Consider the following 15,150-nt stretch of genomic DNA (forward strand, 5'->3'; position numbering starts at 1 on the left):
GCCATCCAACCGAAAGCATCAATTCTTTGGCACTCAGCCTCTGTTATGGTCCAACTCTCATATCCATACATGACTACTGGAAAAACCATAGCTTTGACTATACGGATGTTTGTCAGCAAAGTAATGTCTCTGCTTTTTCATATGCTGTCTAGGTTGGTCTTTTCTTCCAAAGGGCATGTTTTCATTTAATTGCTGCAGTGACTATCTGCAGTGATTTTGGAGCCCAAGAAAATAAAGTCTGTCACTGTTTCCACTGTTTCCCCATCTATTTGCCATGAAGTGATGGGACTGGATGCCATGATCTTATTTTTTTGAATGTTGAATTTTAAGCCAGCTTTTTCACTCTCCTCTTTCACCTTCATCAAGAGGCTCCTTAGTTGCTCTTCACTTTCTGCCATTTGGGTGGTATCATCGCCATATCAGGAAAGCCGTGGTGCTGTCCAAAGGCCTGAGAACCAGAAAGCTGATGTCACAGGTTCCCGTCTGGGTCTGAAGACAAGAGAACCAGGAGTGGTGAGTGCAGGCAGAGAGCAGTGTCCCAGTTCAGACAGTCAGGCAGACAGTGAAATCCACCTCCTTCCACCTTTTTGTTCTCTTCAGGCCCTCAGTGTATCAGATGGCATCCACCCACCCACACAGGGGAGGGCCTGCAGCTCCAGTCTTCTGATCCAAACGCAAACTCTTCCAGAAAGACCCTCACAGACACACCCAGAAATCACGTTTAACTGCTGGGCACCCTGTGGTCCAATCAAGGTAACTCATGAAATTAACTCTCACATTTCCTGTTGATTAACTCAAAGTCAACTGATGAAGACCCGTGATTGCACCTGCTGAGAACCGGTCACAGGAGTGAGGGACACCCCCACCACACACAGGGCCTTTGGGGCAGGAGTGATCCCCGTGGTCCCAGGTCCTGGCCACCTTCAAAGACTGCGGGCCTCCCTCAGCCCTGTCCCCCTGGGAAGAATCGTTCACCCGACTGGCTAGGCGGGGGGCTCGAGGGACTGGCGCTGGACGGGACCCCTGATCTCCTTGGAGGGGGTCCCTCCCCGTGTAAAGTGCTGGGGCAGGGTGTTGTCGGCCAGAAAGAAGAATGCCTTGGGGGACTTCCCTGCCAGCCCAGTGGTTACGACTCCATGCTTTCACTGCAGGGGGCGCAAGTTCCATCCCTGGTGTTCAGTCCAGGGATGGTTGGGAACTAAGATCCTCCCTGAGGACTGGAGAGGCAGAGGTCCAGATGTTGGCTTGGTCCCCCGTGGAGCCTTCATGCCTCTAGCCCCGGACATGTCCCCTTGCCCATCTCTCCTGCTGTTTTCTCCTCTGAGACGCTTAGCAGCACACAGCCATAGGACATGTGTTATTTATTATGTCCTGTTTATTGCCACCCCTCGCCCCTGTAGAGGCTCAGATGGTGAAGAATCTACCTTCAATGCAGGACACTGGGGTTCGATCCCTGGGTGGGGAAGATCCCCTGGAGACGGAAATGGCAACCCACTCTGGTACTCTTGCCTGGAGAATCCCATGGACAGAGGAGCCTGGGGGCTAAAGTCCATGGGGTCACAAAGAGTCTGACACCACTGAAGCGACTAACACTTTGTAAACTCACTGGGGCCCAGCTTTTGCTGCCCTCACCCAGGCCCCCAGGCGTGGCTATGTCCCAGCTCCTAGAGCGAGACCGCCGGAGGGTCGTGGGTCGCGACTGAAGGTCTGGAGGCTCCGGAGCCTGGACCGGGTGCCTCTGATGACCTCCTGGGATGTCTTTGTCAGCTGGCCCCTCGGGGTCAGGGCCCGTGACACCCGGCGCAGGGCTGTGCGGAGGAGTCCACAGTCAAGTCTCCCTGAGCGCTCTAGCGCAGGCATGGCTCCTCCCGCGCGAGTCCCCGGAGAGCCAGACACGGTGCTGGCGTTCCATCAGTTGCCCCACAGGGCTGTTACTGATGCTTTGAAAATGAGCCTGTCAGATCTGCAGATTTTTTTCCCCTTCCCCAGAGGCCCCTGGGCCCAGAGAATGGGATCCCGTTGCTCCCGGGTGCTCCTGCCTCCTTCCCCAAGCCCAAGTTAGGGGGCGGGGCCTGGCGTGTATAGACCCGGATCCAGACCGGGGGCGCGGCCTGCAACTCTCTGCTTCTCCCTAGCCTTCCCCTCATCCTCCTGGACCGTTCAGTGCTCTGGTCAGGCGTCCCTCCCAGGGCCTCCTTTCTGGCAGGGGAGGTAGATAAAAGCTAAAGGGAGAGGAATGTTTGGGCTGAGCTGTAAGCAAGGCCTTTATATTCACTGGGGATTTCATAAAGACCCTGCGAGTCAGGGTAGGTCTGAGAGCTTAGATAACCGTTAGTCAACCTCCCAGGATCGCATCTGGAGAATAGCTTGTATTCCACCAGCTTCGGAGTCGGGAGGGAAAGCAAGCCTGGCAGAGGTACCCATTCCATTCCCAGTTTGCTCAGTATCTGGTGATTGGAAGACACTCTGCAACAAGAGAAGAAAAGAGAGAAAAAAAAAAAACAACAACCTTTAGTCCCAGCCTGCCTGGGGGCCTTGGGGAACTGTCTTTTGTTGTTGTTCAGTCGCTAAGTCGTGTCCGACTCTTTGCGACCCCGTGAGCTGCATGCAGCAGGCCAGGCTTCCCTGTCCTTCACCATCTCCCAGAGTTTGCTCAAACTCATGTCCACTGAGTCAATGATGCATTCAGTCATCTCATCCTCAGTCGCCCCCTTTTCCTGCCCTCAGTCTTTTCCAGCATCAGGCTCTTCGAATCAGGTAGCCGAAGTATTGGAGTTTCAGCTTCAGTATCAGTCCTTCCAATGAATATTCGAGGTTGATTTCCTTTAGGATGGACTGATTGGCTCTCCTAGCAGTCCAAGGGACTCTCAAAGGTCTTCTCCAACACCATAATTCCAAAGCATCAATTCTTAGGTGCTCAGCCTTCTTTGTGGTCCAACCATCTGGGAGGCTGTAGAACTTCACTCATTCAAGAGTGCCACCTGCTCCTGACAGGGCCCCTTGTTTGTTGTTGGGGACACCTGGGTGGCAAAGGCAGACCCCACCCCTCTGACATGGAGCAGAGATGAGCGCTGAGCATGTAATGGGACCCCCACCTAGAAAAGGTGAAACCGTTCACCTCAGCTTGGGACTGGAACCAGGCCCAAACCCACAGTCTCTTAACTAAGGTCACACAGCTGGTCTCACGACTTAATGAAGCTCAGTTCTTGAGGTCTCATCACAGAAAGAATTCAATGAGAGATAAAGTGATAGGAAGAAGTAGAGTTATTAATATAAGACGCTTGTAAGAGGTGCAAATGGGCAGGTGAGGGAGCTCTGCCCCCAAGGATTAACAAAAAAAGTTGCTCAGTTGTGAGGGACTCTTTGCAACCCCATGGAGTGAAGACGCACCAGCCTCCTGTGTTCATGGCATTCTCCAGGTAAGAATACTGGAGCAGGTTGCCATTTCCTTCTCAAGGGATCTTCCCAAACCCGGGGATCAAACCCAGGTATCCTGCATTGCAGGTGAATTCTTTACCATCTGAGCCACCAGGGACGCCCCTCCCTGCCACCAAGGATTAAGTGGGCTACAATCTTACAGTTAAAGGAACACGGGGAAAGGAACACGGTCCAGTAACTTTCTTGTGAGATCATCAGCTTACAGTGGCCTCCCAAAGTTTCCTTTCCTAGGTTTCCCTCTCTATCTGCAGCTACCTGTATGACTATCCGATTCTATCCCTACATAGCGACTTTCCAGTAGGAATTGAGAAGGGATGGGGTACGGGGTGGCGTGAGGCATGGCCATCAGGCCGAGGGGCGTTGCCTTGGAACAGTGGTTCTCAACCAGGGGACTGTGGCCAGGTCTGGAGGGGGCCGTCTTAAGGTGTGGTGGAGGGAGCGTTATTGGCCTCTGGTGGGTGGGGGCCAGGCTGAACCAGCCTGCAAGGTACAAGACAGCCCTCACAGCAAGGAGAGGTCAGCCCAGATGTCACTAGTGTCCCGGCTGAGCACCTGGGTTGGAGGGCCTGCAGAAAAGTCGGTGTGGCTCGGAGGCTGGTGAACATGGGAAGGGCGGAAAGGGGGTTCAGGACGGTCCCGGCGGTCCCTAAGCCCCCAGTGCCCTGGGCGAGCCCCCTGCACAGTCAGGCCCAGGTTGCCCGGCAGCCGCACTCGCGAGCAGGCGACAGACGCCCGCAACCGCCAGCACTGCGGGCCTCCGTTTCCCTCACGGGGGTAACGGGAGCCTCGAGGGCCTGGGCGTGGGCCAGGAGTGGCAGGGCGACGCCTGCTTGGGATTCTATCACAGACAAGAGGGAGTCGATGCTAATAAAGGGGCACGTCCGACCCCGCGCCTCGACCCAGCTTTGCCCGGCCTTGGTCCCACCCCAGCGACCGCCTCGGGGACCCCCGATCGATGGTCGGGCTTCCGGGAGAACTACAACTCCCAGGATGCTTCGCGCCGTAAGCGCCCGAGAGCGCCGCGGCCGCCGGCAGCCAATGGGGTGGAGGGGCGGGGCCTCGGCGCACGTGGCGTCCTGACGCACCGGCGGCAACGTCGGGGTTTGTGTGCGCGAGAGGCCGCCGATAAAGGTTGGGTGCCTCGCGCCGGGGGCCGTTGGGAGGGAGCGCGCCCCCGCCCCCTCCCCGGCCCCCGCTCCCGCCCCGCCGCCGCCGGGGCCCTGCCTTCCCGTCGACCCCTGCGGGAGGGCCCTGGGCCGCCTCCGCTCGTTCCCCGGTCGGGGCCGCAGGTGAGAGACCGGAGGGGCGGGGGTGGAGGAGGGACCGGAGGGCGGAGACGTTGGGGAGACGGCGAACGTGAAACCGGAAGGGGTGCCTTAAAGGGAAGGGTGCTGCCTCACCTCCGACTTTTGCCCGCCGGGCTGGCCCCGCCCTCTTAAAGGGCAAGGGACCGCTCTTTAAAGGATCGGGGCAGGTGGTGCAGTTCGCAAGCTCTCCCCTCTTCCATCGCCCCTTTGTCCCACCCCGCACCCCCAGAAAGAATCCGCCTCCTAAAGGCCGCTGACAGTGTCCCCCACGCTGAAGGAAAAGCTTCTGAATCCTAGTGGCTTCAAAGCAAGTCCCTAGTTTAGCTCAGCAAGATAGGTGGGTACGCGGGCGCAGAACCCTCTTAAAGGGGAAGTCGGGCCTGATGGAAGGGTGTGGCCTGGCCTCTTGACGGGTTGCTGTTTACCGGATAAGCAGGGTCCGGACCCTTCCAGAGCACGGCTGTCTTCTCCTTAAGGCATGCTGTCTTCTGAAAGACACGTGCAGCTTCCTGGGGTAGCCTCTTAAAAGGAGGTGCTTCCATTTTAAAGGGGTCGCTCATTTTTTCTCAAAGGGGGTCTTTATGGCCTGTGAAGAGAGGATGCCCCGCTTTGTTTCACCCAAGATGTGTTCACCGAGCACTCACTCTGTGGCAGATGCATCCCAGACTCTAGGCGCCGGGAGGCAACCGTGAACAAGATGCCATTGGCATCCAGTGGGCAGAGGCCAGGGGCTGACCAACTTGCGGTACAGGGAGCAGCGCCTGGACCCCCGTCCAGCCCCAGATCTCAGCAGCGCTGGTGCTAGGAAACTGATCATAAAGTAGGCTAGAAAGTGATAAGCCCTATGGGGGTGGGGGTGGTGGATAATAAGGCAGAGAAAGAGATTGCAGTGTGTTGGCAGGGACTGCAGAGTTCAGTAGGGTGATCAGGGAATACCTCCCGGAGGTGACATTTCCACAAAGCCTTGGAGGTGAGGGAGCTTCTAGGCAGGGGCCTATGTGAGGGTCCCAGGTGGGAGCAGGCAGGCCTGCCACAGCCCTGTGAGCAGGGAGCTGTGAGGGTTGGAGAGGCCAGCAGGCGGAGAGTCAGGGAGGGGAGGAGGCCACAGGCCGTGGAAAGTCTGTAGGTTCTTGGGAGGGATCTGTCTTCTGCTGTCAGATGGGAGCTGTGGAAGCCTTTAGCACAGAGCACTGAGATGGTCTGTGTCAGCAGTTTCCATTCAGCCTCTGTGTTGGGAACAGGCTGGGGGTGGGAAAAGTAAGGATGGGAACTAGGAGAACTGTCAGATTCCAGCGATGCTCCTGCCAGAATAGGGGAGTCAGCTAACGGACTGGTCAGAGAGAGCAGGAGAAAGAGACTGGTCAGAGAGAGCAGGAGAAAGAGGAGTCGAGGGCGCCCGGGGACTTTTGGCCTGAGGAAAACCAAAGGTGTCTTCCGAGATGGAGAAGACTGGGGGTGAAGGAGATATCTACAGCGGGGCGGGACACAGGAGAGAGCAGGAGCAGAAGTTGGGGCTGGAGCGAGGTGTGGGGCCCGTCAGACGTGAGGTGTCTCCTAGGCACCCAGCAGGGGTGTCGGTGTCCGAGGACAGGTGTCACGTGTGGAGGAGTTTCGGAATGGTCCTGTTTGTGGACTGTGGAGTCCCAGGAGTGGTGGGGGCCCCCAGGGAGAGGGTGGGTGCGGAAGAGGAGGGCTGACAGAGCCCTGGACTCTGCTGTGTTCACAAGTAGGACCGCCACCCGGAACAGAGAAGGGCTGGCATGGAGGAGAGCGGGGAGCCCAGAAGCCAGGGCAATGGTTCAAGGAGAGAGAACCAAGGTGTCTGCTGACCACTGAGCAGTGACCACTGGGTTTAGCACCATGGAGGCCGTGAGTGTGGGGGAGGGTCTGGTTGGCAGGGTTTGAGGTGGGAGAAAGGGTGTACTGATGGCATGTTGGGGTGGCTTTGCATGGAGACAGAAAGGAGGCCACAGCTGGAGGAGCAAGTGGGGTCCACGGTCTTTGTTCTTTTTAAAGGTGGGACACTTAGCCCGTGGGTGCACCGATGGGGACGGTCCAGGAGGTGAGGAAAATCAGAGTCTTTGGCCCAGAGGCAGGAGGCAGATGGCAGGGGTGGGGGGCAGTTCAGGGTTTCTCAGCCTCAGCACCCCTGGCATTTTGCACTGATGGTTCTTTGCTGTTTGGGGGGTGAGTGGTTCTGTCCTGTGCATTTAGGACGTGGAGCAGCGTCTCTGGCCCCTGCCCCTCCAGTCGGCAACAGCCAACCCAGTCTGCTAGCATGGCCAGATGTTCCCTGTGGGGGGGGTGTCGTGGGGGGCGTGCAGATCGCATCGCCCCGTTGAGAACCACCAGTGTAATTGCTGCATCGTGGGAACATTCTGTTCTGGTTGCTTTTCTCAGCCACAGGGTCAGTGGCAGACTCCACCTGCTAAGAGCAAGAGGGGACAGGAGAGAGGTTTGAGGAGAAAAGACGCGTGCCAAGTGTTACCTGGCGGGCAGTGCAGGGTGATGGGGCGGGAGCTTTGAGATCCTGGGGCTTGGATGCGCAGGGAGACGGAGGCCAGGTGGATTCAGGTCACCCGCAGCACGTATGCTGGGTAAGGGGGTGGCGAGGCTCTGGATGGGGGCTAGGGTGCGGGCTGCAGGGTCAGTGGTCGGTTCGGGGTTCGGGCACCCGGAGCAGGTGTGGAGAGTGGGTGTCAGAGAGGCTTCCTCTAGAGGGAAGAGGCTTCGGCAGTGGGAGCAGGTACTAAGGCAGGATGGAGGAGGAGGAGGTCTTTAGAGGGAGCCAGGGCGCTAGAGACCCGGCGTCCTTCAAGGACACTGCCTGGCTTTAGGGGGACGGGGCAGAGAGCGCTCCAGCCTCCTGGAGGGGATGGCCCGTGTCAGGGAGTGAACAGCTCCTCCCAGTGCCCGAAGTTTCCCCTTGAGCGCCCAAGGCCTCCATCGCGGGCAGCTTCCTTGTCGGAAGGGAGGTACTCTCTGCTTCTGAAAGGGCCAGCCTGTGGGTCTGGGGCTGCGATCGTCCGGCGTGTGAGTGGAGGTGCGGGGAGCCCCTGACCTGCCCTGACCCCGCGTCCCTCCTCAGGTGTGATGGTCGGCTCGCACGCGGACATGGCGCCGGCCTCCACCGCCGAGGGGGCCGGCGAGAAGCCCGGGCCCGCGGCCCCCGCCCCGCCGGCGCAGTATGAGTGTGGGGAGTGCGGCAAGTCCTTCCGCTGGTCGTCGCGCCTGCTGCACCACCAGCGCACGCACACGGGCGAACGGCCCTACAAGTGCCCCGACTGCCCCAAGGCCTTCAAGGGCTCCTCGGCGCTGCTCTACCACCAGCGGGGCCACACGGGCGAGCGGCCCTACCAGTGCCCCGACTGCCCCAAGGCCTTCAAGCGCTCGTCGCTGCTGCAGATCCACCGCAGCGTGCACACGGGCCTGCGCGCCTTCACGTGTGGCCAGTGCGGCCTGGCCTTCAAGTGGTCCTCGCACTACCAGTACCATCTGCGGCAGCACACGGGCGAGCGGCCCTACCCCTGCCCGGACTGCCCCAAGGCCTTCAAGAACTCATCCAGCCTGCGCCGCCACCGGCACGTGCACACGGGCGAGCGGCCCTACGCCTGCGGCGTGTGCGGCAAGAGCTTCACACAGAGCACCAACCTGCGCCAGCACCAGCGCGTGCACACGGGCGAGCGGCCCTTCCGCTGCCCGCTCTGCCCTAAGACCTTCACGCACTCCTCCAACCTGCTGCTGCACCAGCGCACGCACGGCGCCGCCGCCGCCGCCCCCCCCACCCCGGGCGCCGGCCCCGGGCCTCCGCCGCGCGAGCCCGCCGGCGGCGGCAAGGTCCTGGTCTCCGACGCCTACCTGCAGCGGCCCCTGCCGCCGCCCAGCCCGCCCGCGCCGCCGCCGCCCGCGCCCCCGCCCGTGGTGCCCGAGCTCTTCCTGGCCGCAGCTGAGACCACAGTGGAGCTGGTGTACCGCTGCGACGGCTGTGAGCTGGGCTTCGGCAGCGAGGAGCTGCTCTTGGAGCACCAGCCGTGTCCGGGGCCCGAGGCGCCGCCCCCGCCGGCCTCTGCGCCCTCCGAGGCACCCAAGGCCGACCTGGCGCCGCCGCCGCGGTCCCCGCTGCCCCAGCCCGCTCCCGCTGCCGGCTTCGCCTGCCTCCCCTGCGGGAAGTCCTTCCGGACGGTGGCCGGCCTCTCCCGCCACCAGCACAGCCACGGGGCGGCCAGTGGGCAAGCGTACCGCTGCGGCAGCTGCGACGGCGCCTTCCCGCAGCTGTCCAGCCTGCTGGCGCACCAGCAGAGCCACGTGGAGGAGGCCGCGGCCGGGCGCCCACCGCCCCAGGCCGAGGCCGCCGAGGTCACCTGCCCCCAGGAGCCGCTGGGGCCCGCGGCCGGCCCGCCGGCCTCCGCGCCCGCCCCAGCCTCGGCGGAGCGGCCCTACAAGTGCGCTGAGTGCGGCAAGGCCTTCAAGGGCTCGTCGGGGCTGCGCTACCACCTGCGGGACCACACGGGCGAGCGGCCCTACCAATGCGGCGAGTGCGGCAAGGCCTTCAAGCGCTCCTCGCTGCTCGCCATCCACCAGCGCGTGCACACGGGCCTGCGCGCCTTCACGTGCGGCCAGTGCGGCCTCACCTTCAAGTGGTCCTCGCACTACCAGTACCACCTGCGGCTGCACTCGGGCGAGCGGCCCTACGCCTGCGGCGAGTGCGGCAAGGCCTTCCGCAACACGTCGTGCCTGCGTCGCCACCGGCACGTGCACACGGGCGAGCGGCCCCACGCCTGCGGCGTGTGCGGCAAGAGCTTCGCGCAGACCTCCAACCTGCGCCAGCACCAGCGCGTGCACACGGGCGAGCGGCCCTTCCGCTGCCCGCTCTGCCCCAAGACCTTCACGCACTCCTCCAATCTGCTGCTGCACCAGCGCACGCACTCGGCCGAGCGGCCCTTCGCCTGCCCGGTCTGCGGCCGCAGCTTCGTCATGGCCGCCTACCTGCAGCGGCACCTCAGGACGCACGCCCCTGCGGCCCCCGCGGCCGGCCCTCAGCCCCCGGCCCCGCTGGCCGCCGCCCCTGCCCCGTCGGCCACCCAGGATGTCCACGTCCTCCCCCACCTCCAGGCCACGCTCTCCCTAGAGGTGGCCGGGGGAACGGCCCCAGCCGCGGCCCCCAGCCCCACCGCTCCCAACTCGCAGACGTTTCTCCTGGTGCAGACGGCTCAGGGCCTCCAGCTGATCCCCAGCAGCGTCCAACCGCCCGCGCCCCCGCTCCCGCCAGCGCCCCCCAAGCTCATCCTGCTGCCCTCCTCCGGCCCTGCTGGGGGGGGCAGCTGTGCCCGGCAGGGCCCGCGGGCAGCGGGGAAAGCTGGGCCGGGGGCTGGAGTAGTCTGGCTCCCAGGCCCTGGGGGGTTAGGTGTGCAGAGAGGAAGCAACGCTGGGGCGAGCGTGGGAGGGCAGAGCCTCATAGTTCTGCAGAACGTGGCGGGTGGGGAGACAGGCCCGCAGGAAGTGACTGGGGTTCAGCTCCAGCCCCTTCGTCCAGCCCCGGAACTGACCACCGTCCAGCTCCAGCCGGCCCAGGAGGTGACCACGGTCCAGCTCCAGCCTGTGACAGGTCCGCTGTCCAGTTCCAGCGGGGGAGCCGTGACCACCGAGGCGCCTAATCTGTTGGTGGTTCAGAGTGGGGCGGCCGAGGAGTTGCTGGCGGACCCCGGCCCAGGGGAGCCTGGCGAGGGCGAGGCCGGCACGGGGGTGGTCCCGGATGTGCTCTTTGAGACGCTGCAGACGGAGGAGGGGCTGCAGAGCGTGCTGGTGCTGAGCGGGGCCGACGGGGAGCAGACCCAGCTGTGTGTGCAGGAGGTAGAGACCTTATCCTCGGGGCTGGCCGAGCCGCCCGCCTCCGGCCCACCCGGACAGAAGCTGCTCATTATCCGCAGCGCCCCAGCCGCAGAGCTGCTGGAGAACGGCAGCGCTGGGGGAGGCGCTGCTGCGCTGCAGCTGCTGGCGCCCCCACCGCCTGGCCCAACCTCTGCTCCCGCGGGCGTCCCTGCGGCCCCGGGTCCCCAGATGGTACAAGTGGTCCCCGCAGGAGCGGCACCCGGGGGCGTGGCCCCACAGGGCCTGCCCTCCATCCAGATTGTCCAGACTCTGCCCGCGGTCCAGCTGGTGCACACGTTTTGAGTCGGACCACCGGTACCTCTTCCCGCTCCACACAGAGGCCCCCACCCCATCTCCGCCTGGCCTGGGCTGTCCTTGGGGGAGGGGAGCTGCAGGCTGGGCTTGCTAATAAAGACCAGAATCCCCTCTCCTGTGTTTTTTTGTCTTATTGGTGGGGTAGGAGGTCAATGTCATGACCATAGCCACCACTTGGGAACCGGGGAGTCTCGTGCTTCCTGGCTCGCAGGTGACTTTGCGTCTTGGGGCCAGCCGCTGCTCCTATGTGGGGGCCCTGTTTGTCCATTTTTTAAGAAAAGGGACGCAACGGTCACGGTATGAGGGAGGCGCTGGAATCTGGAATCCTGGTTCTGGCACTTGTTCTCTGTAAGTCACCGCACCCCTCCTCGCACAGAAAAATAGGTGGATGGCGGGAATGCTTAACCCGACTGTCACTGAGAGCCTTGGTGGGCAGTTGGGGAACCTGTGGGTCTGAGATGCTGTCACGGCCCCGCCCGCGGAAGCCCGGGAGCCAGTGGGAATCAAGCCGCCTTCGCAGCCCCACCCCCGCGCTCAGGTCGCTTAGCAACCAGGGACCATCGGGAAGCAGGCCGGGGGCGCGCTGGGTAAGCCCCGCTGCCCGCCCCCACCCGGTCCACAGTTCCAGGCCCTTGCGTCCGGCCTGCTCCCCTGCCAGCGTCCCGCACGCCCCGCTCTCTCCCGCTGGTCCCGGCTCTAACCCATCAGACCAGACGCTTGGCAACGGTTGCTAAGGCCGAGAGTAGGCACTGCCCCGCCCCTAGCGCGCGGGTTGACGTCACTTCCGCCGGCGACCCCTCCCCGACCCTGCCCCCCCACCCCCGCCCCGCACTTAGTCAAAAGCGGGAGCGACCCACAGAGGTGTCTGCAAGTCCTCCTTCTTGCGACAGGCGCCGCTCGGGGGCAGCCGGGGGGGCAGAGGCGCTCTGGGCGCTGGGGGCGGGGAGCGCGGTCCTTTCCCTGGCCGTGGGGGTTCACCTACCACCAGGGCAGCCGCGGGGCCTGGAGGCAGCGCGGTGTTGGCTGGTGTTGGTGGGCACTAGGCTTTTAGGCGTGGGTCGCCGAATACCACCGGGGGCGGGCTTCACCCGAGAGGCTTTCGGAAGGTCTCTGGGTTGACCGGGAAGCCTGTCCTGTCTCGGCCCTCGCCTGGAGGCCGCCAGCATCCCGCATCCTGACCTGGACACGCTGCCGCTGCTGGCCCACAGCTCTGGGGCGCTTTGGGGGCAAGAGGTGCCCTCCTGACACTGACCTGCTTGTTTTCGCCAGGTGCACGCCTGCTCCTTTGGGGGCGTGGGAGCCTGGGGGCTGCCATGGCCCCCAGCCACCTGTCGGTGCGGGAGATGAGGGAAGATGAGAAACCGTTAGTGCTGGAGATGCTGAAGGTGAGAGCCATTAGCAGCGCCACTGAGCCCGGGGGCGTGGAGCGGAGGGTACCACTTGGGGGTGGGGGGTGGGACCCTGGAGAGCCCGGGAGGGGGCGGGGACAGAATGGGGGCACCAATGAGCTTGGGAGGGGCGGGAACAGAATGAGGGGCACCAGGGAGCCCGGGAGGGGGCGGGGTGGCATCCCGAGCGGCTTCAGCCACGCTCCTGAGCCAGCGGTGACCCTGGAGAGCAATCTTTTGCTCCTAAGACACTTCCAGCCATGGGCCCTCCTCTCTCTAGTGCCTTCTCCCTAACCTGGGGATCGAGAATGGTTGTGTGTGTGTGGCCACGCCACATGGCACGCAGGATGTTAGTGCTCCCGCACCATGGATCCAACCCGTGTCCCCCGCAGTACAAGCCCTTCCATCTTCCCACTTCCCCTCAGCCCTGTGCCCCGGCCTCCTACTCCTCCGAGCCTGGCCCTCGAGGACCCCCAGGCCCCTTCCAGCTTCCTCTCTTGGTGGGGCCGCTCCTCTGTCCAGCCTCCCCTGGTGCCTCACGCCTGCATCTCCACTGAACCCGGAGCGCCCACCGTTCCTAATTCACCCGCTCCCTCATTCAGAGCCCAGTGTGCCAGCCAGCAGTGTGTTCACGCCGTGGCACGCCTGCCACAGGCCCCGGCTCACTGCTGTCCCCTCCACTCCGATCGCTCCCACCCTGGGCAGGGCCTGCCTCCGCCCCCACCGCCTGCTGCCCGCGGGAGCCCCCACGCTGACTGCTCCTCCTGCCCGCAGGCTGGCGTGAAGGACACGGAGAACCGTGTGGCCCTTCACGCGCTGACCCGGCCGCCGGCCCTGCTCCTCCTGGCTGCGGCCAGCAGTGGCCTTCGCTTCGTCCTGGCATCCTTCGCCCTGGCCCTCCTCCTGCCCGTGTTCCTGGCTGTGGCGGCCATGAAGCTGGGCCTGCGGGCCCGGTGGGGCTCGCTGCCCCCACCCGGTGGCCTCGGGGGGCCCTGGGTGGCAGTGCGGGGCTCAGGGGACGTGTGCGGGGTCCTGGCCCTGGCCCCAGGCTCCGGGGCTGGGGACGGAGCCCGGGTCACCCGCCTCTCGGTGTCTCGCTGGCACCGCCGCCGAGGCGTGGGCAGGCGCCTGCTGGCCTTTGCTGAATCCCGGGCGCGAGCCTGGGCCGGCGGCATGGGGGAGCCCCGGGCGCGCCTGGTGGTCCCGGTGGCCGTGGCAGCGTGGGGCGTGGCCGGGATGCTGGAGGGCTGCGGCTACCAGGCCGAGGGGAGCTGGGGCTGCATGGGCTACACGCTGGTGCGGGAGTTCAGCAAGGAACTGTGACTCCAGACCCTAGCGGGAGGAAAAGCAGCACTCAGTGAGCACCTACTGTGTGCAGGCACTTCCACACCATCCCTCCCTGAATCCCCACCCACCCAGGGCCCAGCAGCCGAGGCCCGCAGAGGGCAAGAGACCCCGCCACAGCCTGACGCCCATCCGTAGTGCTTGAACTTCTTAGAGAGGTCCACCCGTCCAACCCCTGCCTCAGATTCTGTCTGCACTGAGAAATCTCTCTGTCTGCCAAGCCTGTGTCGCTTGTGCTTTGACATGTGGCAGGAGAGGAAGCCAAGCAAGTATGCCACCCACCAGGGTTAGGACTCGGGCAGGAGAACCCCAAACAGGGACAAGGCAGTTCCCCGCCCCCCCCTCCACCAGGGGAGTGGGGTGGGCGGCGATGCCTGTGCTTGGAGGGGGTGAGGCTGCAGAGGCAGAGAGGAGCTGAGTGAAGCCTCTGCAGGGGAGGGCTGTCTGCCTGGAGAGAGCCCCGGGGAGGGGGTGGTGGGCACAGGGCGGCCCGGCCAGCCCCTCCCCAGGAAGGTGGGAGCCCAGAGAGGTGGCCAGACCCATCTGGTTTTTTACACCCGTTTGTTAATAAAGCCTGTAACCGCTGCGCACCCGTCTCTCTCTGATGCCTTTTCCAGTCTGCCTCCGCAAGCCCCCCGTTCTGTCTGGCCCCTCCTCCCCGAGGTTGACAGTAATTGTTGGGGGGGGGCAGTGTGCTGGACTGGGGGCAGGGGAGGCGATGAGCTCAGGCAGCCCAGCTCTCTGCCAGCCCTCTGACTCACGCTCCCCATTACCAAATTTTTTCCGCCTCACAGCTGCTTAGTGCAGAGCAGAGAAAGAGTGCATTCCTGTGTGTGTGTGTGTGTGTGTGTGTGTGTGTGTGTGTGTGTGTGTGTGTGTGCGCGCGCGCGCGCGCCTGCAGTCGCCCTCCCCCACCCAAGTCTTGACCCTTGGCCCTCTCGACCCCTGACCCGTTTTCTCGGGAGACACACAGGGGGCTGATGACTTCTGCCCGCAAATCCACCAGGGGGAATGGAGAAGGGAGTCTCCCTGTCTCCTTTCTCGGTCCAGGAAGTCCTTCCTGGTGTCTGCCCGCAAGCCCTCTTGCTGCACCAGGTCCCCAACCCCGGCAGCTGATGTGAGCCCACCCTCAAAGCCCTCTGTTTCTGGCATGCCACCCTGGTGAGACAGGAGAAGAGGCAGATGGGTGGGCGCCCCACCCGCGCACCCCTGTCGGGATCCTCCCATGCAGCCTGCTGCCCCCCGAGCCTCTCTGAGCGCAGCACTCCTGGCAGCCGGCTGTCTTCTGTGTGGGTGTCTGCAGTTGGACACCCTCCCTCCTGCCCGCCACCGCCCTCCTCCCCAGGCCTCAGCCACTGGCCAGCCCCCTCCCCGCCCCACTCCTGTCCCCTGCTGCCTCCTCGGCAGCCTCTCTTCCTCCTGCAGAGCGTCCAGCCCCCGCCTGCTCCTCCCCAGGTCCAGGGCGCCTCCGGCAGGCGCTCCCCTCCCTC

The 15,150-nt window shown here is 63.7% G+C and overlaps 2 protein-coding genes, 1 long non-coding RNA gene and 1 other non-coding gene across 13 annotated transcripts; 3 read left to right on the forward strand and 1 right to left on the reverse strand.

The window, feature by feature from the left end:
- The first annotated feature begins 600 nt into the window (after positions 1-600).
- NAT14 (N-acetyltransferase 14 (putative)) lies at positions 601-14,250 on the forward strand. Of its 4 annotated transcripts, none has more exons than XM_081505603.1 (3): positions 601-753; positions 12,198-12,313; positions 13,091-14,250. In XM_081505603.1, the coding sequence occupies exons 2-3, from the start codon at positions 12,242-12,244 to the stop codon at positions 13,637-13,639; spliced, it is 621 nt and encodes a 206-aa protein (XP_081361729.1). In that variant the 5' UTR covers positions 601-753; positions 12,198-12,241; the 3' UTR covers positions 13,640-14,250. The 4 variants fall into 4 exon arrangements, with proteins under 4 accessions (XP_081361729.1, XP_081361730.1, XP_081361728.1 ...); XM_081505604.1 differs by lacking the exon at positions 601-753 and adding an exon at positions 4,658-4,727; XM_081505602.1 differs by lacking the exon at positions 601-753 and adding an exon at positions 11,263-11,515.
- LOC145515987 (small nucleolar RNA SNORA7) lies at positions 2,338-2,477 on the forward strand. The gene has a single exon (XR_014061176.1). It is a non-coding gene; the product is annotated as a small nucleolar RNA SNORA7 (small nucleolar RNA).
- ZNF628 (zinc finger protein 628) lies at positions 4,537-11,039 on the forward strand. 7 transcript variants are annotated; one of them, XM_081505565.1, is made up of 5 exons: positions 4,679-4,727; positions 4,975-5,082; positions 6,476-6,614; positions 6,762-6,807; positions 7,834-11,039. In XM_081505565.1, the coding sequence occupies exons 3-5, from the start codon at positions 6,606-6,608 to the stop codon at positions 10,914-10,916; spliced, it is 3,138 nt and encodes a 1,045-aa protein (XP_081361691.1). In that variant the 5' UTR covers positions 4,679-4,727; positions 4,975-5,082; positions 6,476-6,605; the 3' UTR covers positions 10,917-11,039. The 7 variants fall into 7 exon arrangements, with proteins under 7 accessions (XP_081361692.1, XP_081361693.1, XP_081361697.1 ...); XM_081505566.1 differs by lacking the exon at positions 4,975-5,082 and having other exon boundaries at positions 4,537-4,727; XM_081505567.1 differs by lacking the exons at positions 4,975-5,082; positions 6,762-6,807 and adding an exon at positions 7,146-7,342 and having other exon boundaries at positions 4,537-4,727.
- On the reverse strand, positions 6,727-13,648 carry LOC145512082 (uncharacterized). Its single transcript, XR_014058267.1, has 2 exons — positions 12,181-13,648; positions 6,727-7,173 (listed from the first exon to the last, which is right to left on the reverse strand). It is a non-coding gene; the product is annotated as an uncharacterized LOC145512082 (long non-coding RNA).
- Positions 14,251-15,150: the final 900 nt, after the last annotated feature.

The sequence above is a fragment of the Giraffa tippelskirchi genome, chromosome 7 (genome assembly GCF_054371585.1).
Source record: "Giraffa tippelskirchi isolate mGirTip1 chromosome 7, T2T-mGirTip1v1.2.pri, whole genome shotgun sequence".
NCBI classification, from domain to species: Eukaryota; Metazoa; Chordata; class Mammalia; order Artiodactyla; family Giraffidae; genus Giraffa; species Giraffa tippelskirchi.